Source organism: Zerene cesonia, chromosome 12, assembly GCF_012273895.1.
Source record: "Zerene cesonia ecotype Mississippi chromosome 12, Zerene_cesonia_1.1, whole genome shotgun sequence".
Classification (NCBI taxonomy): domain Eukaryota; kingdom Metazoa; phylum Arthropoda; class Insecta; order Lepidoptera; family Pieridae; genus Zerene; species Zerene cesonia.
Window position 1 is genome coordinate 5,327,697 of NC_052113.1, and position 25,742 is coordinate 5,353,438.

Sequence of the window (25,742 nt, forward strand, 5' to 3'; positions counted from 1 at the left end):
TATATAGGATATGTGTCTTAAAGTGTTGGTGCTAAATACCAATTGAAATTTTTCTGTAACTCGATCTATATCCATAATAATGACACCTTGTCCGATATAGTTAAACAGTAGAAAACAAAGGCAAAGCCGTAAAGAGTTCAATATGTATCAATATATATTCTAACACCCTTGCTATTTAATACCACATATTTTTATATGACGGTTAATGGAATGGCATATTAATTAAATTATAAAATTTACAAAGCGAATAGGAAATAGATAACACACACGTGTTAATATAATTTATAGAGTTAGTACTTTTATAGATACAATCATCGGTATACTTTGTAGCAATCTATTATAATGATGTTACTCTTATCCTACACTCATAGAAAGTACCTACTCAAATCGATAATGATATACGGCGCAATTTGTGCTCTGTATATAAATATAAATAATGAATGTTTAAAGATGAAGCTAAGTGTTATTTATTTGCGTGAGTACGTATTAGTTTCACTACTATATCATTTTAATATAGATCGATTTATTTTCTACAAAAAAACGTGCTTTGGCCATAAAGTTTATTTTAATAAGCTAATTCCAATTTTCCTTTAAAATCGCAACAATTCCAATTCCATAACCTAAGCATATCTGTAAATATGCCTTTATAACAGATAAACTTCATTAACTGATCAATATATTTACCACGCAATTATAGCTCTGTTCTATACTAAGTAATACCGCGATTACGCCGCTTTACAGGGGTGTAAGGGCAGCAGGGGTAGGCATGTAAAGGCGCGAGGTCACCGGAAGCCACCGGCACCAACACCGAACACGCCATTTCAGTCCCCTTCGAATGCTTCCGACAAATAATCTCAATTGATTCCATGAACTTTTGTTTATTTGTTTTACAAAGTATTTATATCGATTAGTATTTGCCGTCGCTGCCAATTAATAGACATCTTAATTTAAATCTTACGAATTTAATTTTAATATTAATTCACTCTTATTCACTGCGATATTTCTGGGACATTTTTTGAGGGCGCAATTTAATGACCCAAATTATCTGTATATGAATAAAAACTAACATCACTGTATTTATTTTTGGCAAGTTTTCAAATCGAAGTGCAAAGTGGGCGATACTCTGTACCTATAAGTACTAAAGCAAGGACATTTATTTTAAACTGTAATCAGATTTTGGCTAGTAGCTTACGCGATAAATCATAGTTAATAGATCGATTACTACGGTCTACGAGATATTTAATATAGTAGTAGTATTCGGTAGGTCAAGAACGTAATTTTCTGGTGTATAATCAAAACATCATTATAGACATTATTTTATGTTTATTGTACAATGTGAAAGTATGTTTATAGATATTAGGTATAACATTTTAAATCTTACTAAATATTTAAAAACAATTCATTATATAGTTTCATGTTTGTTGTTTTGTGTTTAATCTAATAACGAACGAAGTAATTCATTAATCCTATTAATTGGTGTCAAAGCAAGCTACAAATATCTGTGTTTACCGTTTACCGAAAGTAAAGTATAATCACCGGGCCAAGCCTTACAATGAAACCTAATAAAAGTATGCGTATAAAAGGCTTACCAGTTTTACTCGCGTCCTTAATAAGTTCCCCTATAAGGTCATCGCTGACCTCGATGCCAAGGTTACGCAGCATAAACTGCAGCTCAGCTGGAGTCACGTGACCATCGCTGTCTCGGTCCAACAGACCAAATGCTGTTCGCAGATCTATAACAAAACAAAATATTTAGAATTGAACAGTATTCTTCTTATTGTCGTAAGTACACATACGTTCCATCTCGGTTGATATTTGTTGCGATGAAATAAACTATATAGCAAAGCATAAGTTTGATTATTGTTTATTTGTAGTATACAGATCAGACCAATCGATGCAATGTCGAGATATAATATTACAAATATTTATATGCATTTCGGCTGACAATTGTTATTTACTTGTGTTTGGTTTCACGCGAGTATTATACATTTAGAAATTAAAAACTTTTCAACGGATTTTAAACGCGATTTATTCATTATATTATTAACCCGACGTTTCGGGTCGGGAAACGTCGGGTTAATAATATAATGAATAAATCGCGTTTAAAATCCGTTGAAAAGTTTTTAATTTCTAAATTGTTATTTAGTCAAAAATTTTATTAATTTAGAGGCACCCTCACGAAACTACACATGCTATGTATTTAATTATTTAAATTTTATTGTTTGTTTTTGGCTGCATTGTAAATTACTCACAGAAATCATTATCTTTCTTTAATGACATATCACTGTTGCAAGCTTTATTTAATTGTAATTAAGAAACTAACTAAAACTTTCTATCAAGAGTTGAGATCGTACACTAATAAGACTGGTGTACATCGTGATGATGTTTTTATGAAAATGAGAGGCTTCCCATCATGATACCTTATACCGTTAACAATATTGACAAAAGATTAAGAATGTTACGTCTTCGTCTTCTTATCTTTATTCATCGTCTATCGTACAGTTCTACATGTCACAAAACCTTCTGAATTTAATATGAGTACATAGATTTTACGTATTATGAATTGTAATAATACGAGTTCATTGCCAAATTATACTTGGTTACTAACAAAAATAGGAAATATGGAGCGTAGAGCCAAGTTTTGGCACTGAAACTTAATTCCCGACCTTAAATATAAAATCCTCGAAGTATTAGTATGTCAAATAAGAGAGTCAAAATATAATATTAAATAAATGACGGTCCAATGTGTTGATACAATTAGCTTCCTTGAATGTATTTAGTGGGTATCAAGTATGTTTCACCACAAATTGGATTACGATTACGCTCGTACCTAAGAGATTATTATACCTCCACGGAAGATCGGTGTCATAAAGATGGTAAAATATCTAGACACCTGGTAGTAACCAGTAAGTTTCTAGTATATTATCCGATTGAAAACGTATGTGAATGTATTAAAGACAGAATATATCATATTTAATATTTGTCTTAAATTAAATTTCATACCATACACATCATGCATACTTAGAATTTAGCCTTTATAAAATATGAGTAGGTAACTACATGCAGCGGCGAAATTAGTTCGTAGTCTGAAACCTATCAGGTAGTAAGTAGATTTCATGAAACAGAAAATAAATAAAGTGATTTTATATCTAAACCTCTTGCAAATTACAACAAAATCACATACTTTAGTAGACAATAGGTTAGTTCCAATAATAACAGTTTCTACTCCTAAACTAAAACTTCAACTCAATTCAAAATACATTCATTCTTACTATCTGGAACCAATAACATCCATTTCAAATGAATATTTTTAATAAATTAACTAATTAACATACTGAAAACCAAAACTTCAGAATAAATTGTTCCATGATCTTTCTTAACTTCTATGATTCTCACGCGTTCAGTGAAATTTAATTTGACGCCATAAATTAATGTTTGTAATTTTCTCTCGCCAAATATTCCGCCGTATATTTGTAATGACTAGTAAACGTTAGTATTATTCTCGGACGTTTATTGCTTCCAAAAATATCACACATGTATATAACTACTTTGTGGAATGTACTCGGTAACCGGATTTTTTGTGCGACTCAAATTTATTTCCTCTGATTTTTTTAACTTTCGACATTCCTTGGCTCACAGCTGAATGGTGTCATTGATCCAGAAATATTGAAGTTTATGATTTGTAAACAATTAAAATATACGTATCTGCAAAATTCAACAATTATTAATCTAAATTTGAATTGTGCAGTAGCCATGGTATCATTTAAGTTGCTAATTGTGTATACTATAATAAGGAGCCTGAAAACTGAAAAATATATTGGAAACTACATTAAAAGAGGAATCTTTCAAAGACACTTATTACGCGTAATTTTGTCTAATTTTGATACCATTACTGTGTAATGAACTATTCAAACTGTCTATTCATTCCAACATTTTGTATGACATTGTTTATGAATTATAATATTTGTGCCATAAATATACCTATTTACATTAATTACTGAAATTATATTTTACGATGTATATGATTTGCAAATAAGCAGTAGTTAATTATAACAATAATGTGAGACACGTTCATAACGCAATTTAATATAGAACATAAACAAAGCTCCATAAAATCTCTCCTTATCATTTATCACGTTGATGAGATCGTAAGTCCCCATAATGTTACTGCAAACATAGATAAAATGGCGACTTATTGCCAACCTTTTTAACTGAGTGTGCCAATGAAGGTTAACCGTTATTCATTATGCTCAGTCGCAGGAGAGCCGCGTAGATCTTATTCGTAATTCAAAAGATAGGTTTTGCTATCTACGTAGATAACTACATAAGTACTGGTAGGTTCCCAGTATTGAGGTAAGTAATGGGGTTCTTATCAGGAGTCCGAACCTACTATTTCCTGCGTTAAGAATTTTTAATTGTGGGATGACAATGTTTAACTTCATATTTTTTTATAAAACGAGTAACTATATGATCTGTCTAATAGCATCTGAACTTTACCCGAGTGGTGAATAAAAAACCTGCGCCTTTAAGTGGCTTTCAAAGTAGTCTAGGAATAAGAAATTACTAATTATAATAATAATATTAAATAATTCCTAAAAAAAGTTCAAAGTTTTAGGAGAAAAGTTGTTAACAAACATTAATCTATAAAAATGTATTCACCTAGACCCACCCAAGTAGTGAAATATACTTTTAAAAATGTTTCTATCGAAAAATTGGTATTTCATACAAACGTCGTCACTGAAATGAAATGTGATCACAGCGTCAATGTCATATGTGTTTACCTCCACCTATAGATAACATTTTTCACCATATACAAAGCAAACTTTGCACATTTCGTACTTTTTTTTTAAGAACGTTGACTCTACTTTATACTAAACCCTGATGTAATAAAGAAACTTTTACATAAAGAAAGGTAGTGATTAAAATAATTATTAGCAGGAGGTAGGACAAACTGTAAACTAAGCAAAGCCACGTATATTGTAATACTGACAAAAACTTTTTTTTACTTTCAAATGCATAAGCGTTCGTTATTAATGAATATACAGCATATATACATATATTATATGAAAACTATATAATTGTATAAATAATATTTATTTATTCTTGTTCCGCGATCAAATTCAAATAAAATGATAATTGTCACTTTGGTTGATTACAAATAAACAATAATGGGTGCGGACTATAATATTGACTAATATTATAGTCCACACCCATCATTGTTAATAATAAAGAAACCCTAGTACCTACGGACGTACACTTATTCTGTCTAGACTAGACATTCAGGCAAAACTTAGGGAAACCTTCATTAAACTCGATTATGTATATCATTTATTATAATACAGTCTAAAGAAAAATGTATCCATGCACGCCACACAATTTTGAGTCCATCACAATCAATTTAGCAGACGGTAATGTCTCGATATTCACTACAGTTTTCGGTAAAATTAACGGTCTTGGCTATTTTAATAGTAATAATAACAAACGGTTGATTGATGATGATAAATGGAGACGAATAGCTGTATAATTATAACGTATATATATTAAATAACAGTCACTCTCCTACGATGATACTTACTTTTGAGCATAGCTTCGCTCGGCGCGGGCACGGTGGGCCGGTCGTCCACTGGCGACTGCTTCTTCTTTTTCTTTTCATCGTCTTGCTGCAACACACAAGCATTTTCCTGATCAGACATACATAACACCTTCGCGTCGGTCATAAATACAGGTGTAACTATAAACAAACACGATAGTAATACTGGTATACAAAGCACACAATGACTAATAAGTACACTTTTTATCAATTGTACAATGTTATCAATTTTGTCCTACTCTTTATCATATATTGATCAGTTAACTGTATTGTATTTTGGTATCTACTTTAAATTTTATCAGCTTACTTAGAAATTTGTAAAATATACACAATAATATGTTTTAGCTATGCTTTACTATAGCTAGGTATTTTAATAGTATAACAGTATTGAAAATTTCTTTTGATCATAATGTATTTATGTTGTGAAGCACATTTTTTATTTTATGAATGAATTAAAAGTTAACTCGGTCCATAAACCTTAATAAACCAAAATTAAAAAAATCTTAAAAATCGCATATTGCAAATAGTACCTACTAAGCTACACGTAATACGAGTAGGTACTTGTAATAGGTAGTAATATTTCCATATGCTGATTTAAATAATTATTTTTTTTAATCATGATTCCTATATTTACCTATAGGGTATTTTGACACTACAGTGCACACAGAAATATTACTAAAACCACCTAAATTATAGGAATGGAAACCATTGTACCACACTTAAATACACACATTAGTTTAATTGATGTGACCTTTCATAAAGTTCAATAACATGACTGGACTAACGAAGCCAATGTACTGGTTCTAAAAATACAAATAAACCATTTTCAGGTTCTATAATTAATGTTGCTGAGATTGATCAGCGTAGTACGTTTGTAATCAGCGAAAATCCTGTCACGTTAATAATAGAAGGAATTACTATAGAGTTACTTTGCACAATAACGTCATCAAAATTATGAAAGGAAGTACTATTCTACTAAACACGTTTACAAACAAAAGAATACAACGTAGCTAAATAAAAAATTATTCGATTTATTATTAGTATGGGAAACGTTTGTACGGCCTAGTATAGTATTGCTATCTGTGCGGCTTTACCTGTGGCGCATGAAACATAACGCCACAACGAAAACTAGTTAAATAGTAATTAGGAAAAATATAGATAAATATAAAATAGATTATTAGTTAAGATTAAGTTGGAACGAAACTTTAATCGAATTCTTATGTGACACTTGTGTGGATGCGAAAGAATTATCTACAATTAGTAACTGCGCAAGGTAGTTTCTAAAACCTGCTAGAAAATAAAAAATCTGCAACCTGTTAAATAAAACGGATATTATCAAAACTCTTAAAAATAAAAATATATCATAAATTAAACAAATATCAACATGAAAATGTATCGTGTCGTGTAACTGCCAAGAATTCTCGAGGACATTTTGAATATAATTTTAATAGGGCTGCTGCTCACTATCAATATCAAGGGAGAAACGTAAATTAATTATGAAATAATTTTACTGGTGCAAACGAATTTTGTATGGAAATAGCTTATGTCGCGTTTGGCAAACGGTCAATTCTCACATGGCTAGTAAACACCTATTGCGGTCCAAAAAAATATGACATCGAAAAGCAAGTATGTTGGAATAATGTAACACAAAGTAACCGATGTATAACGCCGCCATCTTCAAAGAGCACATTAAATCAATCAGTTACATACACTTCAGCATTTCGAGGTTAACACGTTTTATGCTGACAGTTGTATCCGTGGCCCACGGTTTCGGGAAAAATGTTTAAATAACAGTTTACATAACCGTCGCAATATGATCGTATCACCGCCGTGATTACGATCGCGATGTCCAGACATTTGTTGCTTTACGAGACCTGTCGTTATTTCATCAATATGACATCTATTTTGTAAATACTATTACGATTCTGCATAGGTAATAATTGTTCTTGATACCTATAGCTGATTTTTTTTACATCAAATTTCATTCATTGTCAATTTTGACATTTAGTAGATTTCATGAAACTATATGTACCTAGAAAAGGAGTAGCATTTCTTTTGCTATTGCATTGTTTTATTTTTAGCATTTCCGTCATTTCTATTCTAATTTAAAAGTAAGTATAAATAGAATAAGAGGTAAATAATACGAGGTATATTAACTTATTGGAAACTTTCGACTCACCCTGGCCTCACCCGTGGTACATTCGTTCTCTCAAAAAACTCTTAAAGAAATGTTTGCCGAATTGGTAGGCCCGTTCTCGAGTTTTACGCTAATAGCAACACATTTGGCGATTAAGTTTTATATAAATACGTATATAGATATAGATAGGTATGTTTAACTATGCCGTGTCCTTGTTACATACCTATTTTTAACTTCTCTAATTTTATCAATGAGATAAAATGTGCGATAAATTGAATTATATATTAAGATACATCTATATATGAGACTCCGCAGAGATTATTATATTAAAAAAACTACTACGATTTTTATTGATATATATGGTACTACCATAAATTACGTTATGACGATTTAGGTGAATTTATTGTTTATAGCTGATGGAAGATTCTAGAACTTAATTCTTAAATATTAAGATTAAAATATTAATAACAATGAACTAACTTATAGAAAAAAAGTTGTATGTAAATACAATACCATCTCTGGGTTAGCAATAAATCTTTTAGGGATTAATTATTATACTTATTTAGGCTTCTTATCGTAACGCGCTTACATAAACAAAGAAAAACCAATTTTATTTAGCAAGTGTTTTTATATATCGCATACCAACAGTATAACTATTATATGCGTATTTATACAACTCCATCGTCATCAAGAAGCATGAAAAATATTAAAGAACCAAGTTCAAAGTCAAGGTGACCAAACAATCTCCATATTTTAAACACATGAAATATTTTCGTCGAGTTAACGAATGTGTGAACGCATGCTCTAAGATTCCAAACATTTCTCAAATGGGTCCTGTGGGCAGGAATGGCATATAACGAAATACTTATTCAACTATTTCCACTGCTCTACAAAGCATTTTGTAGCCACATGGACATTTTCTAAATTATTGGGCTACGTACGTTGTTAACTGTAGTATCATATATTGTAAAATATGTATTGTCTGAATTACGTATATACTAATTATAAGACTCCTTTATGTTCAATTTTGGCCCACTTTTAATGGAAAGATTTAAAGTCGCCGATCCCTGATAAGTGTATACAATTATTTAACAAAATAACCTTTTTATCATAGTTAGGTTTGCTAGGATTAAATAATTTCCTTATATTTAGTGTGTTAAAGAGCAAAGTGAGGTATTTTAGTTAATTTTATAATTTAAGCGAGTTTTTTAATAATTTTTTTCATTCAATATTTAAATTATATTTTTTAAATGCTTACCTTTTTTCTACTTCGGGAAGTAGTAGCCATTCCCTGGAATGAAAAAAATAAATAAATGTATGACTTAAATTAAAAACCTACCTACTTATGTAATGTACCCACTTTTCTATCAGAAGATACCTGACGTATAAATAGCGATATGAAATTTGAACCGACATGAATATTGAAACTATGTTCAAAGTGATTCGTTTAGTTTTGTGTGTAATAACAAAATATGCTTAAAGCCCTATGTATATATATCACATAGGTTACAAATTTGAGTCAATTTCATCATATTGGTTATGTATTTAAGGTCCTCTATAAAAATAAGTTATTCAATAAAATCTCCGAAATCTAGAGATAACATCAGCTCAATTAAAAATTTAGCTCGTTATTAGTGGCCTATAAACATCAGATCATCAGATTGGCATCTTTCCAAGTAGAACCAGATAAACGAAAATTTACATAATTCTCAGAAATTTTTACAAGTTTTTTGCACAACATACATACATATAAACGACAATATAAAATGTTATCTATTTCAGTAAATCTACTAAGAAAATAAGTAAACGAGCGTTTTTTAATTGCCTTTGTACATACGTTTAACATTTCTATGTTAATAAGTAACGCGGTTAACATGGACATTCTCGTAGACAGTTGTTAAAATTTTGTTGTAATCAAATGTTACAAGTAATGATTTAGTTGACTTACATATCGCTTGAACCTCAGCAAGCCCAGTCGAATGTTTTTAAGCAAGCGAGCCCATTGACAATTCGAATTCATTGCAAACAATAAATTTAGACTGACCGTGTTAATGATTTACTCTTGATTCAAATGGGGGTAGTGACCGACTTGCCTATCTTCTAAAAATAATACACCTAAATTCTAAGCCACACCGTCGGATGTGTACTACTGTCTATTAGTGTTTCTGTACCACTGAATATTCTTTTTCCTATTGTATATTAGTCATCGAATTTATGCAAGCTTTTCTGAGAAGAAAGTTTGGAACGACATCAACAATACTGCCTACGCAGGCGCAAGTCCAGAGAGAAGACACTTTTTATTTTGTCCACTTACATAGAACATTTCGACTTTATTTATCTTCAAATATATATCACATTATGTTGTTCTGAGGTCTTGTTGAGGTTAGATAATAAAAAAAAGCGAAAAAATCTCTATCAATATAGCTTTTACTTTATATTATATATAAGGTTATTCATAAAATATGAACACGTAACAGAACTAGTAAATTATCAATATGAAAATATTAAATCCGACTGCTAACTTTTTCTATTGTAATGGTATGTTGACGAACTTTCATTTGATATCAATATTGGTAGGATAAAAAAGATAAAACAAAGTCAACCTTCTGTATATTAATTTGTGGGCGTCATTTTTTTAATTTATATAGCCCACGCCACTACCACAAGATTGTAACGACACCTCATATGTCAAAATACGTCTAGGGCGTGCCATAAAAATGGACAAACACAGTCACATATATAATATATAAACTTGAAAAAGATCACCCTTCTTCTGTAGCAGTCGGGTAGAATCCAAGCCCAGTATTCAACTAGGAAAACTTACCAACTTCGTTCATTAATAAATTATTCATAATACGAGAGTATAATCTCTTCTCACTGAAGGTTTGCATAATATGAGCGTTAAGGCAAACATTCTCTTTAAATCCGTCTTATATTTTGAATTAATATTATAAAGAGTTTGTATTAAGGTTTCCAACAGATTTTAGCGACATGGGAACCGTCAATATCTTTTAAATGTCTATAGTTCAAATATCTCTTAGCATTGTACATGTAATATAACTACAAAAGACGAATTATATTGGTTTAATATCTTTGGGTATGTTCGGTACAATGGAATTTTAATCTCGAGTAAGGAAAGAGGGCAATGTCGACGTCGCGTTACTCGATCGATGCGGTCAAACCTTTCGATGTAAAAGTCAACCTTGCACCCTGCCCCCACTATAAACATACCTACGAAGTGTGTCGTCAATCGTCACTCGTTTCCAAACATTATATTCGATACTTAAAATACAGAATATATAAACATAGTACACTTTTAATTGGGCACTGTTGATACAAAGCAGTAAGCTCAAAAGGGTAGATGGAGCACGTATTTCATAGAATTTGAATAATCACACAAATATGTAATGTATAAAGTTCTATAATGTCATTCCTGTGAAAATATCTTACAAACAAATAAGAACCTTCATTACAATATGACGATAAAACAATGTACATAGTTTTAGTACATGTGCATAACTTGATTATATTGTAATAAATACCGCTCAACATTAAAAGGAAATAAAAATACCATTACTGGAGATTACATTAAACACGTTTTCAAGAAAATTATTTCCTAAAAAGCTTTTATTTTATGAAAAAGCTCTGAAATTGTTTAGTCAGTATTTAGATTCATTTATTTATTATTTTTTTCTCTTTATGTCATAGCGGGCAACTGAGCTGATGGTAAGCGATCACCACCGCCCATGAACATTCGCAGAAGTGTCTTTGCGAATGCACTACCCGCGTCTACGGAGTTAAGGATAAGGAAAAGATTGATGACTGAAAAGAAGGAATGGACTGGGAAGGCTGAGAAATAGGAAACAGACCTATTTATTTAATACTAAAGTACGGAACGAATGAACCAATAAAATGACTTCGCTTAACCATTTTTATTCATATTCACTTCATGGAATGAAACGTACTTATACTTTATATTCATTTTTAATGGACGACCATAAAACGGCACTCAAGTAAGTTACCATTAATAACATTGGCTGATCGAAATCAATTTACAAACGCCAGACCTCAAGCTCAGTCATATTCATACGATTCACTTGAAAACATGCTCGATAACTACTTTATAAACTATTAGGGAACAAAAATAATTACAGATATCCCACAACAAGTTTGATATTAATAGTTAATAGTAAATAACAATAAATACAACACGTATGAACGTAAATATCATGCTATGCTATGCACACGTTTCACGATATGGTGAAGCCATATAGGGAAATAAATTATCAAAATCGGTTCACCCAATCGACAGTTTTAACACAAAATTAAAAAGAGCGGAATCGAAAACCACCTCCCTTTTTAAATTGTATTAAAATACACAGGTGACAGGCTCATGTTGTAACATGTTATAAATTCATCAAAATGCTCAATTATTCTGCATTCATGCCAACGATAGCCAAATCTGTTATTTTGCCAACATATTCTGCGAGTAAGAGCAAACTTTTCCATAGAATCAGAAGCTGTGGGAAATTACTTACCGGATAAAATTTCCGGCATTGCAATTTATTTGATGCAGTGTTCGTAAGTTCGGATGGTTTATTAACCATCTAGATGGAGTAGGATCCATCCTACAAATATTATAAACGCAAAAGCTATCAAGTAATGTATTCATAAATATGAATGGAATCCATTCATTCATATTTATGAATAGAATGTATGAATGTTTGTTACTCTTTGACTTGAAAACGGTTTATCGTAACTGCATGAAATTTGGTACAGAGATAGATTATAGTCTTGATTGCTAATCAACTAAGGCACATAGGCTATGCGCTAACAGCTTATGTGCCTATAGCCTATATACTGTGTACCCGAGTACCACGCGAGTGACGCCGCGGGTTACAACTAGTAATATGCTTTTATTATTAAAAGCAGCAGCTTTTAAATCGACGATTACGATTTCAGCTATCTAGAAATTCGCTAATTACAATCTTTATTCCGGTCTCATTTACTACCATTCTCATATTAGGGTTCCTTACCCAAGGGTTAAAATCCTATTACTTCGCTGCCCATCTACATGTCCTTCTGTCTGTCTGTCCGTACATCGTTCATTAGGTTGTATCTCATAAACCGTGATAGTTAGGCAGTTGAAATTTACAGAGACGCTGCATTTCTGTTGCTGCTATAAAAACGAACATATCGCATGGGGCACTGTCGTATATTGAATGGGAATCGACTTTTTTTACACTTACTCTACCTTATCAGTTTGTACGGAATCCTCAGTGTCGCGAGTCCCACTCGCACTTGATCGACTTTTTTGCTGCTGCTACTACAGTTTAATTACATATAATAAGACATTCTTAAATGCAATTAAGCCAACGCTCTATACGGCCATATCAAATAAATATTAAAATATTGTACTGTCTTTTCAACAATGAAATCTTGGGTCCTATAATTACTATCAAGATCATTGGACAAGCTATCTTTTTACAACAAGTTATCTTTTGTACAGCAGCGTAAAAAAACAGTTGTGGTAAAATTTTCTACGAAAACAAAATCATTAAACATTGAGTTTGCATCTAGTGATTATGGTAATGGAGTGCTTATGTACTATAAGGCTCAGTACAACCCGCCTCTATTGCCATAGGACTGAAAAGTTTATATAGCCGTTCAACTGTCGGCACCTAGTGTACCTCATCTATGGAATACGGAATATCGGTACCCTCCAAATACTCTTTAGTTTTCGTATTCTATTTAATTTTATTTTATTTTAATTCTTATGCCTTAACTATTTAAAAACTCCACAACAATATTAGTATGTTTGATAATAATCATTATACGTCCACATTACCAACCACAAATGGTAATTTTACGATGCACTTCTAGGTTTGTTCTGATGGCATCTGTCTAGATGTTACAAACTTATTAATTGAAAGTCATGTTTAATTCTACAAATTTATGGGTTAATACTTAGTGTTATTATAATAACGCTTAACAAGTGTAAAAGTTAAATATCATATTATGCTTTATACACAATCCACACAGTTACCCACAATACGACTTTATGTAAGTCTATCAAAAAATTATCGCCGTATCGCTGCACATTTAAAAAACTCAATCCATTTGAAACACACGTCACTGTTCGAGGATAAACATCTCGTGGAATTACAGAAAAATCCAAGTGATAATAACTTTCTATTCATGCACACTTATCAGTATTGCCGTTGGTTTAAGAAGGAGCGACAGAAAAGTAACAAAAGTATGTTCCAAACTTGGTACCTATGCTTTAGGCGAGTAAGAAAATTCAGGAACGTCGACAGCTCGTTGACGTCGCCTTGTCAGGAGATGACACACGTACGATGCCGCTCGTGGTAACCGACTTGCAGAGTTCGTTCGAATGTCTGATGTCGCGCCAGGCCTTTGTACGTCGCGTTGGCTGTTCGTTTATTGCGCGAGTATTTCTGTATATCACAGCCATCGGACAAATCACGGCCATGCGACCCGGCCCGAACGAGCGCTCTAATAATAAATTTTGTTTATATTTTCTTCCCTTGATGTCTTTTCCGATTCTGTACCATAGTGAAACTACTAAAGCCTACGGATGTAGACTTCACTAATGACCTGAGAAGCACGTGACTCTATAAATAGATCGCGACGCGAGCGCGACACATCAATTTGCCACATTAACGTATTTTATAGGAATACTTAGTAAATAGCGTGAAATTGAATTGTGGCGCCAAACGATATAAGTGTAGTGTGTACATGTCTGTGTGCGGTTTCAGCGTTCATGGTACGTGTAGAACGAGTTCGTTACGTACCGAAAACGTCTCAGAGATCGCGCTGCAAAAGGCGCCAAAGCCGGATTGCGCGGGTGGAGTTTGCGGCGGGGTGCCGCTCGCGCGGTCCATGGCGCGGTGTGGCCCGGCGGTCGGCAGAGCACTGCCGCTCGCCGCCGCACGCCGCTCGCACTCGCCTCACGCTCGCGCCCTCGCGTTACATAAACCCAGCCGCGTACCCGCTGCCCGCTACCACCTGTCTGTTGTTACTATGTTTTGGCATCTAATGCACTATACACGATACACAACAATAACACTACCTAATAAATAATTATAGACATTTATTTTTGTCGTCCTGTACAAAGCGTGCGACTATGATTAATTTCAGTTGCATCTTACAACTTTTTGATGCAATACAACTTCCAGGACAATGTTTATGATACTTCTAAAATGAAACATCAAATGAAGATTTTTTAGAAACCATTCCTTAAGTACTATCAATCTTATCTGCAGATAAATAATTCCCTTATCTTTGTAATAAGCATGTTGTTCTTAAAAACATCATTATGTTTGACAGCATAGTAATGTATATAATCACAACCGCAATAGGCCAACTTACTTAGGAGCCTGTCATAAAAGATTTGCTGTATTTCCTTTTTTTACAAATTCGTCGCAGGACCTTTGTATTAACATTTCTGAATTAACATTATACAGGTGTACCGATTCGATGCACTATGATCTACGGAAGCTGTAGTTTTTCAGACGCTGATTCCAAAAATAATATGGTTTTCAAGAGTTTATCAAGGTCTGACTATTACCACAGTAATAAGTTTAATACTTATGAAATCATATTGAGAGCGATTCATATTTTGGGCAAAACTTCAACTATCACACTATCACAGTAATATTATAAACATGAAAGTTAGTTTGGATGTTTATCCGTCATTCACGCTAAAACTTTTTATCCCGATTAAATGCTCCCTTGGGATAAACAGAAATCTTGACATCCGAACGGAGCCGGGACAAGCAAACATACTAGACGTATTTCATATAAATACATAACCATTGAAGAAATTTCTTATTTTCTTTAACAGACATCTAACTCTCTGCTTCAACTTTCTTTCATGCGACACATAATGACTAAGACGTAACCATTTGTTGGTTTTATAAAAGAAATCATGTAATAACTTTTTTTCATTTAGGTTTCATTACAAGGGATGTTATGTTTTCCTCAGAAGTGTTTAATGCTTACAGCTGTTTACCTATTTTTATAGACAGGGTTAGGTCACTTAAACTAATGCATATAAAATGTTCAAATATATAATAAGTATGAATAAAAACAACACCTGAACATACATACGTCATAGATTTCTACAATACCTTCGTAAATAGTTGCGGAAGAATTATGGTTATTTTATTAGTGTTTTAGACTTTAAGTGATAATAATCGCACGAAAATGTTTGGCAATAAAATCGTTCCGCAAACATATTGGTTTGTTGTGTTTAGTATTTCGTGTTCGTGTTTATTTATAACGGAATGTCGAAGAATTAAAAGGGTAATTGGCGGAGAGGAAGTCGCATGTGGTATTTCTATTTGAACTTCTCGCATAACATACATTTAACACGATATTAAAATTAATGTCAACCGTCCTGAAACAATAACTAATATCTAGCTAGTTATTTGGTTCACATAACAACACATATTTCAAATGGAATCAGATATTTAATGTTTAACACTAATATATTTAATCATAATCTTGAAGGTACAAACGTTAGAGTGGCTTCTCTTAGGAATTCATCAAATTCTCAACATTTGTGTGTTGCAACGGTATTAACACCTCATTATGCCGTCACCGCAGCTCATTGCGTGGAGGAAACTCCTCAGAGCTACATTCTGCAGTTAAATAACCATTGCATAGAGAGTCAAGATATACCTAAAGCTCAAGTTTTAGCGATTATCAAACACGACCTTTATAATCCGTAAGTTTCAATTTGTTCATTATATTATATTTTTTAAAATTGCAATAAGGCTATACAGACCAAATGTATCCCATGAGGTATTTATCCCATGACGTCTTCATGCCACAGGTACTCCCAAAATTACTATATTCCTACTCATGTGCATTGTTCGATGCCACAGTAGGTATACTGACTATTCTATTAACGACTGATCCGCAGATAGTTAACTAACGAAAATAGGAGGCACTAGAACCTAATCTAAACATACACGTCGTGGAAAATAGGTATAGCTAAAATTACAATAAAGCATTTTCATCATATATTACCTAGAAACAATGATTTCGTATAAAATTTCGGGAATGTATAAACAAAAATATTACAAATTTGTAGCGGGGCTCGACACTTGGTATAGTATATATATTTACATATCATTCATATGTACATTTCTAACATTTTATCAAATTAAGGTCACCGTGCGAACGAGATCTTCCCAGTAAAACACCACTATCGCATTAATTTTTTAGCTAATATAAATATATCACAAACAAGTGTTTTTACGTGTCTGCGAAGTGTGAATTCATAAAACCATATGCACATTGTCGTATAATCTATATAACCTACACGCAACTTGTATGGTTTCAGGTTTTCTCACGAGCATGATATAGCTGTGTTACGTGTAAAGCTCAATTTTACTGATATGACGTCGCTTAATGGCACAATATTGCCAGACTCCTCGTTCGGTATATCAGGTAACTGTGAATGAACTGATAAAAATGCTTTACCTTCGAGCAATCAGCGCTGTCAATTTGAACGTGCTATTATTAACCCAATTCTTGAGAGCTTGCCAAGCACATCAATTAAATTAAGAAAGTGACATCGCTACACACTACGAAATTATGTGACAATTTAAAGCTGATAATTCACTCTAATTGAAGAGGTAAATGCATGTCCCGTTTTTCCTGATACGTATAAAGGAGTGTGATATATCATTGCGTTGTGTTCATCAAATGATGACAATAAAATCAATATACTTAATTACATAATGCTATAATTATTCGACAAAAGTAAGTTGATGAAAGTGTATGTAACTGAATACTTCGTCGATACTACCTTATTTCGTACAACAACTTCACATATTTTAAATTCACAATTATTTGTCAAATAGACCGTATTCCAAATTTCCAGTCGCTCAAACTCTACACATGATCGTTTGCTAAATGAAGAATAGATAGAAGCATTTTCATTTCAATAAGATATCCAAAAATAAATTCATACAGTCGAGCATAGAACCATTTTATGGAAGTCGGTTAAAAATTATCTTTTTTACCTCACCCACATATTGTCCCAACTATGTATTAGGTAAATATTCATAATGTAATTTAAAATGTCCATGTTATCTTCAGGAAACTGTAGAATATATGGCTACGGATACAGAGATATAAAACTACAAGAAACATCAGAAACTTTACACTCCGCTGATGTTAAACTCGTGTCATTAGACGAGTGCACTTCATCACTAGGATCAGGCCTAGCTCCTTATGCATTCAGCGGAATGTTGTGTGCTATGGGAGATGGCGTTGATGCTTGCCAGGTTGGTTAATGGAATGACAATGGAGTAGATGTTTAAATTATATAAAAAATAATAAAAGTTTAACGCTATAGAAATATTCAATAGGACTATAAGGACCTACATTCATTCTTCTATAATCATTACTCAATTTATATATAAATTTGTCTCCGCTTGAATGAAGACGATAACTGTAAAAAAAAGAGAAAACTACAAAAAAGTCCTACCCGGGAGGCATTGGGGCGAGCAGTACTACAATAGTTTGAGATATTGTAAGAAAATAAACATTTTCTTACCACATTACAACACTTAGTATTAATAAATATGACACAAAAGTTGATCGTATTTATATAAACCGTATAAATCTGATAATTTAATGCAAATCACAATTCTATCATCAAGAAAAAAAAATATGTACCTAAAAGTTATCTAAATAGCATTCCCTAGTTAAGTACTTACTAAATTAAAAAAATGTATTTTCGTAAAGCTATGACCTATTATTTCAAAATTAAATAGGTATATGTTTTAACAATATTTATTACACTACAGCTCTAAAAAGAGTGTGATGTTTCTCGGGTTCATATATTGTTTAAATTTTTTGCGTGATTTCCATATCCCAGTATTTCTTCGAAATAACAACGCATAAGCTATAGAAATATGTACATGCTTTTGTTCGCGCGTGAAACCTCGCGACACAGCCCGTATTATTTTTTAACATGGGCATATATATTACATAGTATATTTAATGTATGGTACCTTTCAGGGTGACTCTGGGGGCCCACTCATATGTTCTGAAAAGGTTGAAGGCTTAACTAGTTACGGACTCAGTTGCAATGTTCCTGGAATGCCCGGAGTGTATGTCAGCATTGGAGCACATCTTAAATGGTTGCGCAGTATTATTTACTGAAGAAAAATTCGAATTTTCTAAATCACATTAATTTTCTAAAATACATTTTTGCTTTCTAGTAGCAATTTGCGTTTAAAACGCGTGATTAAAGTTATAACACAACGCCCGGCTACGTACATTACGCAAGTAGTTTTATTATTGATAGTCGACGTTAAAAAGCGAGTCTACGTTTGAAATATTCCTCTTATGTATTATTAAGTTGAACTCGAGTTTCAGCGATCCAGTGTCAATGGAATCCAGAATAAAGGTACTGCAGACTACACGTAGCACTACGAATATTGCTGTTATTTCTACTACATCATTAAATTCTAGAAATATCTGTATGTTCACCAATATTAATATTTTCTAAGATTTTCTTATAATAATAAAGGTATCTATAAAAAAAAACTACAAGTTTATTGTAGACGTGTTGTTATGACTAAGGGATTATACTTGCTTTGTAATCTGTAACTTCCAGTGAAGGCAGATAATATATTTCCTTATCATGTCTGAAGAGCCAAGATATTATAGTTTACATTACGATCGCACTGGGGAAGGGACTAGGCAGGCTGTCGTATCCAATTGGTTAGTGACTCAACAAAACAAGGTACTTTATTTTGTAAACTCTCTTAAAGCGCAATATGAAATATATAATAAAAATAACAAGATTTTTAGTGTTTTTTGTTCCATTTCAAAGAGTTCTAATGAAGAAATCATACTAATTATGTTCTCAAGAGAAATAGGAATAGATTTCGGGGTCGATCATTAAATGCGATAACGTACAATGTCCTATCCTACATGGTAATGATATAAGTAGTATAAAAATAAAGTATTTCATTGATTCCAAGCTCTAGTTAATATTGCTGACTACTACTGAACAATACGTTTTCGTTAAGTTAACGTTAACATTTTTTGGTTTAATTTCCCTCCAAACACAGTTAGTGCACGGTAAAAGAAGAAGAGAAACGTTATTCAGAAAATAAACAGAAAATAAAACTCAGTTAATACTCTTATAAATAGATGTATTAAGTATTACAGTTAATAATTCTTCAAATATCTATTAAATAACACATATTTTCAACGACATTAGAAAATAACCGAAAAGCTGTGTCGATAGGCAATAATTGTCATGTACCTAACAACACGCAGAAAGCTCTTATTTCGTCCCAGAGTAACATTCCAAAAATTTCGAGGACTAGAACATGGTGCAATAACACAGAACATCAATGCAATGTTTTCATACTTTATGTGACTTTCAAAAGCCAAGTCTAACTATAACCCTGCTCCTATTTATGCATTCCACGATACGTGCTTGCATTTATAACGAAAGTTAAAAGGAAGTGCACGAAACGCTAAAATATATGATCCTCAGGAAGAAAACTCGAATCGTGTCTCATTTGTAGTCGATGTGCGTCCCGCAGTGTCAATACGGAAAATAGTGGAAATTTTCTCTCTATCGATCGATTTTCTCGAAGGCAATCATTTATATATGAGCATAGACAAATAGAGTTACATTTATATACATATATCGTTCTTTTTCTGGAGATTGAATAAATTCTAAATCCTAACTTTAAACAAGTTACAATTTTTGGAATGTTACCTTTAACAAGTACATACTTTCACATAAGTATGGTTCTGATATTATAGTGAACCATAACATTTCGAAAAATTAAATTAATAATACCATAAATAAAATAAAATTTCCATTGCAAAAAAAGCTTCACAAATCGAACATTTATTTCATTATTATACTTAAAACTAAAATTCTAAAACTACTGCTAACAATAATAGGTAACTTGAATAAAAATATTAATTAACAACCCATTCCTTGCGAGCTATGAGTACTTAATTCAAACCAAACAATTATACCTAAACACCCGCTCTATGTCGGTATGCCCACTTATATTTTATAATAGAATATACATTCTGACCAAGGAATGATAAAGTAACTCTCTTAATTTCACTGCACTAACGGGTAAGAAAGACAGTTCTTTGCGGAGTGTCAGAATAATATGTCATGTAAAATCATAAAACACATATGTATTGAAATGTTTATCTTTTATGATTATTTTTGACAACAAACTGAATCGCCTATAAATTTTCAGAACTAGACCGAATATAAATGGGACCACACGGAATACACACACAAAAAAGTTTAATCAAAATCGGTTCACCCATTCTTAAGCTTTGAGGTAAAAGACCCTAAAGGGTACAGTCGATTTAAGGACCTCCTCCTTTTCTTGAATTCGGTTGAAAATGCGTCGTTAAAAAAGCATAAGGACAAATAAAATATCATAGCTGTTAAATATAACATTCATACTTAGCTAACCTTGCCTACTCGTAAGAGACATTGCAATTAAGACGACGACAAATATGAAAAACAATATCGTATACATGAAAAGGTCACATATAACATAATAACTCATACGCACAATAAATTTGCACTTAACAATATCAATAATTAATTAATACATACTAAAATTAGGCCCAACTACGCACCAAAATATATTTGAAATAGTTACGTCTTTGTACTTCTTATGAAAACTTCAAAAATTTCTAAGGGCCAGACTTGCTGATAAACTCACCTACAGCCAGTCCATTTAACACTTTTCGATTCATACTTTCCCTCATTTTTAATAATTTTAACTAGTATGATAAGCCAAACAAAACATAATTTGAAGTTTTAAAAATAATTACGAATATATTTATTCCATTAGCTATAATTTATTTATCTATTGTTTATTCTCAGCACATAATAACATGACAAAACAAAGTAAAAACTAACCTCAAATATTTACTTATTCAATTTCGTTTAGAAGCGCTTTTTATTCGTCAGACTTAAGGAAAATATAAATTTACCATTACCGTATATAGTAGGCTTTTCTCCGCAATGTGACCAATTTTACAATCAAGGACAACACACACTATCACGACACGAATATCATAACATTAATATGCTCACACATTTACATTGATATGACGTATTTAAAATTCAATTATCAATATTTCTTCATAGTTTATCTACTTTGATCATTTGAGAAAATCAATTACCTTATTTAAATAAAAACTTAGGAAATAGATGACATGATTGCCTCAACCCTTGACCTTGTATTGAAAAAGCTTTGGCTAATATCAGAAACATTTTTCTGTTTATACTCTGTCATCCAATTGAAAATTGTCGACAAACATACATATATTCAATTATCGTTCTAAATATATATGAATTGTGATGAAAATAAATAAACCCATTCTATTCTTCATTTTCAGTGGCCTTCATCTATACCCTCTTTACTCTTATAAAATAGATAAAGAAAATTAGAAAATACTTTCGAGAGGTTTTTTTAACTAAATGTTTAATTCAACTACAAATGGTTTAGATTGTATTTGAACTTGAATTATAATATATTTTGTCCCTGAAGTTACATAAAAATGCAAATAATTGTGCTACAATACTCAATGCGATAAAGTCAGAGATTTACCATTGAATCTATGAACCCAAACTAAACCCGGTATTTAAGGAAATTAAACTATATAATAAATTTTTTTTTATGACCATGAAAACCATGACTTTGATTCAGTTGGCGTTCCGGCAGTCGAAGGTGTTTTCGGTGTTTTTGGTGATTTCGGAGATTTTGGTGTTTCAGGTTGTGAATTATCACCCATTTCTTGGCCCTCTGCATTTTCCATCGCTGTTTTTACCTATAAACAAAAAAACATGGATATTAAACATTTTAATAAAAAGCCTTAAAGACATATCAGCTTATTTATAGGATAATACCAACTTTGTGATAGTGGGTTACGTAGTCCCTATTTACAAATTATTAAGTACATTTACATGAATTCCTATTCATTTAATTTATTCGTTTTATTAAATCATAAAGGGATATATTTCAATATTAAAAATTAACCTTGATATTTGTTTTGGCTTGCATATCTTTTTCGTAATTTCTCACATCCTCAATCTGCATGTTGAACCACTCATCCATCCAGGTAAAAGCTTGTCTGTGCCCAAGTAAAAGGATTTCACGAATTGCCTGTATAGTGACAAGATCATTTTAGAATTAAGTTAAGTACAAACACGAAAAAAAGTAACAAAGCTCTAATATGTTGATATTTAATATGAGAAGAAGAATGCAGTAATTGCATTTCACATCTGTTTCAATAATTATTGTGAATGGAAAAATTAAAATGTTACTTTTATTGTATAACCATAGTTAACTGCAATTAACAATAATTAATTAATATATTATGATGACTTACACTTTGAACATAATCCTCCACTTTAGTCTGTAAGCCCCACACTTCAAATTTAGCATTAACCAGCTTATAGCAGCACATAATAGGCTTATGTGTGTCTCTCCAACCCTCAACCAGTGGTCCACGCCCAGTTTTTTCAGATTTAAAAAGCTTAGGATCTTCATTTTCTTTGTAATGGTGTGGTTTTATCTCATCATATGCAATATCCAAAAAATCCACTTGTCTCTGTGCTAACTCCTCATCAGTAAGATGTAAACACTGAAATTATTGGAATTATTTTAGTTTTATCATATATTCCTTTAATCTGAAAACTTGAAAATAATGATTTTTATTCTAGAATTTTTATTCTAGTTTACAAAAATTTATAAATGCCTGTAGGTTTCTGATGGACTATATTTGAAATTAAAATTATAAATGTGCTTTAATTACACGTTAGTATGGCTAATAAGTTTGGTGGCTCAATGGTGGCTCAATGGTGAGAACTTCAGACTTTAAAATCTATAAGTTGGGGTTCGAGACTAGGGCGAGTGTACAGGAAATAAATTGAATTTTCAATTTATCTGCACATGTGGATAACATCACCACTGCTTAAAATGGTGAAGAAAAACATCGAGAGGAAAGTGGCATCTCCAAGAATTCAAAGTATGACGACATGTGGCATCTGCCAAGCCGCACTTGGCCAGCTTAACAGAAAATGCTCATTGCAGGTGTCAATTTTTGTTATGGCACAATTTTTATCTCTTATGATATAGGTGTTTTGTTGCAGTTCTTCATCAGGTGGCCAGACTTAATACATATACAAAAAAAACTTTCATTGAAATCCTTGCAGTAGTTCTGGAGATTAGCATGTACAAACAAACAGACAAACATACACAATGCTTCTTTGGATTCAATTAATTCGTTATTACTGTTATTAAGCCCCCTCCAAATATAATTTCTTTAATATCTTCAATCATCATCATCATCATCAGCCCATATATGTTCCCATTGCTGGGACACAGGCCTCCTATGAGGGTTTAGGCCATAATCCACCGCGCTGGCCAAGTGCGGGTTGGCAGATGTCACATGTCGTTGAACTTTTGAATCTTGGACATGCCGGTTTTCTCACGATATTTTCCTTCAGCGTTTTAAGCAGTGGTGATGTTATTCACATGTGCAGATAAATTGAAAATTCTATTTATTTCCTGCACACTCGCTCCGGTCTTGAACCTCAACTTATGGATTTTGAAGTCCGAGGTTCTCGCCACTGAGCCACCAATGCTATTATAATATCTTCAATGTACACAGTTTTTTAATGTGCTGTTATATATGTTATAGATGATAATATTACATACATTTTCTGTCGTGCCATTGTTATCTTCATATCTGGTTTGTATTGATACTGAAAACTTTGGTATGAAGGAGCACTGAAACGAAAGATTATGATAAAAATAGTAAGTATGGCATTATTCAAAATAGTTATTTAACTTATGATACTTACTGTGTATTCTAGAAGCAGTACATGAAAATAAAGATTGTGATTAATGTTAATAATCATATGAATAAAAAGTAATAGTATCATTATAATTTTTATGCATTTTTTAATTTTGTATCAAACTTACCAGTTATAGTGTAGGGGTAATAATTCCATGCTTTTTCAGTGACGTAAAATAGTTTAGGAATAATATTTTGGACCCAGTAAGGTAAATGACTGTAAAGATATAATCAACATATAATGTGAGGGTTTACATGCATTACATAAATCAATTTTTGTTTTTATGAAAATCACCTAGAAAGATGTATTCTTTTTTCGGTGAATTGGCCAACCCCGTTTACTTCGTCATTAACTTCTTCATTTGCTATCACCTCTACACCTTCACCAGTTGTGGATTGTTCATAACTATGGCGAGCTATCATATACAGCTGCCCTATTCGATACTATAATAAAAGAAAAAAAGACGTTTAAATAAATCAAGATCATTATTAACCTTTATGATAATATTAAAACCTTTATTTACCTCTTCTACCGTTAAAGGCATGCATATTCTGTATTCCTTTGTTAAAACCATTCTCCAATTATTAACTTCCCAAAAATCCGTAAATATATATTTATGTTTTAAAACGTTAATTCTTAAAATCTTACTCAAAAATTTCTAAGAAATAAGCTCTTATGAATAATGTGATACTGAACAAAGTACTCATCACAGCTACCCCTGACATCGACAATAATCAATGACAGTAAAAAGTCAGGAGTCAAGACAGATTTCCGAACTTAGTCAGTTACACAGAGTAAGCTCAAAAATTATTAAAGTAGATAAAACCCGTAGACTATATAAATTGACTAGTAATTATTTAAGGATTCTTATTTTATTTTAAATAGCTTTACCTATTATATCATGAAATTTAATTTCTAAGGAAACATTATATTACATCATGTGTAAATGTTAATGTGTTAAAATATAAAATTTATAATTTTACATATTATAAAAAAAATGCATAATGATTTCTAAACAATTTTGCAGGCTAGGATCTAGCAGGTATGATATTTATGCAGTGTATGTTTGAAATGTGAAAGTTATTATTTGAACAACAAAA

The 25,742-nt window shown here is 32.0% G+C and overlaps 3 protein-coding genes across 6 annotated transcripts in view; 1 reads left to right on the plus strand and 2 right to left on the minus strand.

The window, feature by feature from the left end:
* LOC119830662 (calcium-binding protein E63-1) overlaps nt 1-14,712 on the minus strand; it is a 19,125-nt gene extending 4,413 nt beyond the window's left edge. Inside the window, exons 1-4 of one of the 3 annotated variants that reach the window (XM_038353732.1) lie at nt 14,543-14,709; nt 8,986-9,018; nt 5,576-5,660; nt 1,590-1,733 (exon numbers count right to left, since the gene is read on the minus strand). In XM_038353732.1, coding sequence (XP_038209660.1) covers nt 1,590-1,733; nt 5,576-5,660; nt 8,986-9,018; nt 14,543-14,632 — 352 coding nt within the window. In that variant the 5' untranslated portion in view covers nt 14,633-14,709. Of the gene's footprint in view, nt 1-1,589; nt 1,734-5,575; nt 5,661-8,985; nt 9,019-14,003; nt 14,133-14,542 lie in introns of those variants that run through there. The other 2 variants (XM_038353734.1, XM_038353733.1) reach the window with 2 other exon arrangements.
* Nucleotides 14,713-16,069: 1,357 nt separating this feature from the next.
* Nucleotides 16,070-19,464, plus strand: LOC119830661 (trypsin alpha-3-like). Its single transcript, XM_038353731.1, has 4 exons — nt 16,070-16,479; nt 17,101-17,207; nt 17,862-18,049; nt 18,789-19,464. Exons 1-4 carry the CDS (start codon nt 16,226-16,228, stop codon nt 18,930-18,932), a joined length of 693 nt encoding a protein of 230 aa, XP_038209659.1. The 5' UTR covers nt 16,070-16,225; the 3' UTR covers nt 18,933-19,464.
* A 448-nt stretch (nt 19,465-19,912) lies between these two features.
* LOC119830657 (cytoplasmic phosphatidylinositol transfer protein 1) lies at nt 19,913-25,365 on the minus strand. 2 transcript variants are annotated; one of them, XM_038353726.1, is made up of 8 exons: nt 25,291-25,365; nt 24,937-25,085; nt 24,770-24,858; nt 24,649-24,656; nt 24,503-24,574; nt 23,172-23,426; nt 22,820-22,945; nt 19,913-22,610 (listed from the first exon to the last, which is right to left on the minus strand). In XM_038353726.1, the coding sequence occupies exons 2-8, from the start codon at nt 25,062-25,064 to the stop codon at nt 22,458-22,460; spliced, it is 831 nt and encodes a 276-aa protein (XP_038209654.1). In that variant the 5' UTR covers nt 25,065-25,085; nt 25,291-25,365; the 3' UTR covers nt 19,913-22,457. The 2 variants fall into 2 exon arrangements, with proteins under 2 accessions (XP_038209654.1, XP_038209653.1); XM_038353725.1 differs by lacking the exon at nt 25,291-25,365 and adding an exon at nt 25,166-25,216.
* Nucleotides 25,366-25,742: the final 377 nt, after the last annotated feature.

Bases quoted from the DNA above. Each gene is read 5' to 3' on its own strand.
- LOC119830661 (XM_038353731.1), top strand. From the start codon at position 16,226: ATGTTTAACACTAATATATTTAATCATAATCTTGAAGGTACAAACGTT. The intron at 17,208-17,861 runs GTAACTGTGAAT...TGTTATCTTCAG, and splicing joins CTCCTCGTTCGGTATATCAG to GAAACTGTAGAATATATGGC. The intron at 18,050-18,788 runs GTTGGTTAATGG...GGTACCTTTCAG, and splicing joins ATGGCGTTGATGCTTGCCAG to GGTGACTCTGGGGGCCCACT.
- LOC119830657 (XM_038353725.1), bottom strand. From the start codon at position 25,216: ATGGTTTTAACAAAGGAATACAGAATATGCATGCCTTTAACGGTAGAA. The intron at 24,859-24,936 runs GTGATTTTCATA...ATATCTTTACAG, and splicing joins AAAAGAATACATCTTTCTAG to TCATTTACCTTACTGGGTCC. The intron at 22,946-23,171 runs GTAAGTCATCAT...GTCACTATACAG, and splicing joins TGGAGGATTATGTTCAAAGT to GCAATTCGTGAAATCCTTTT.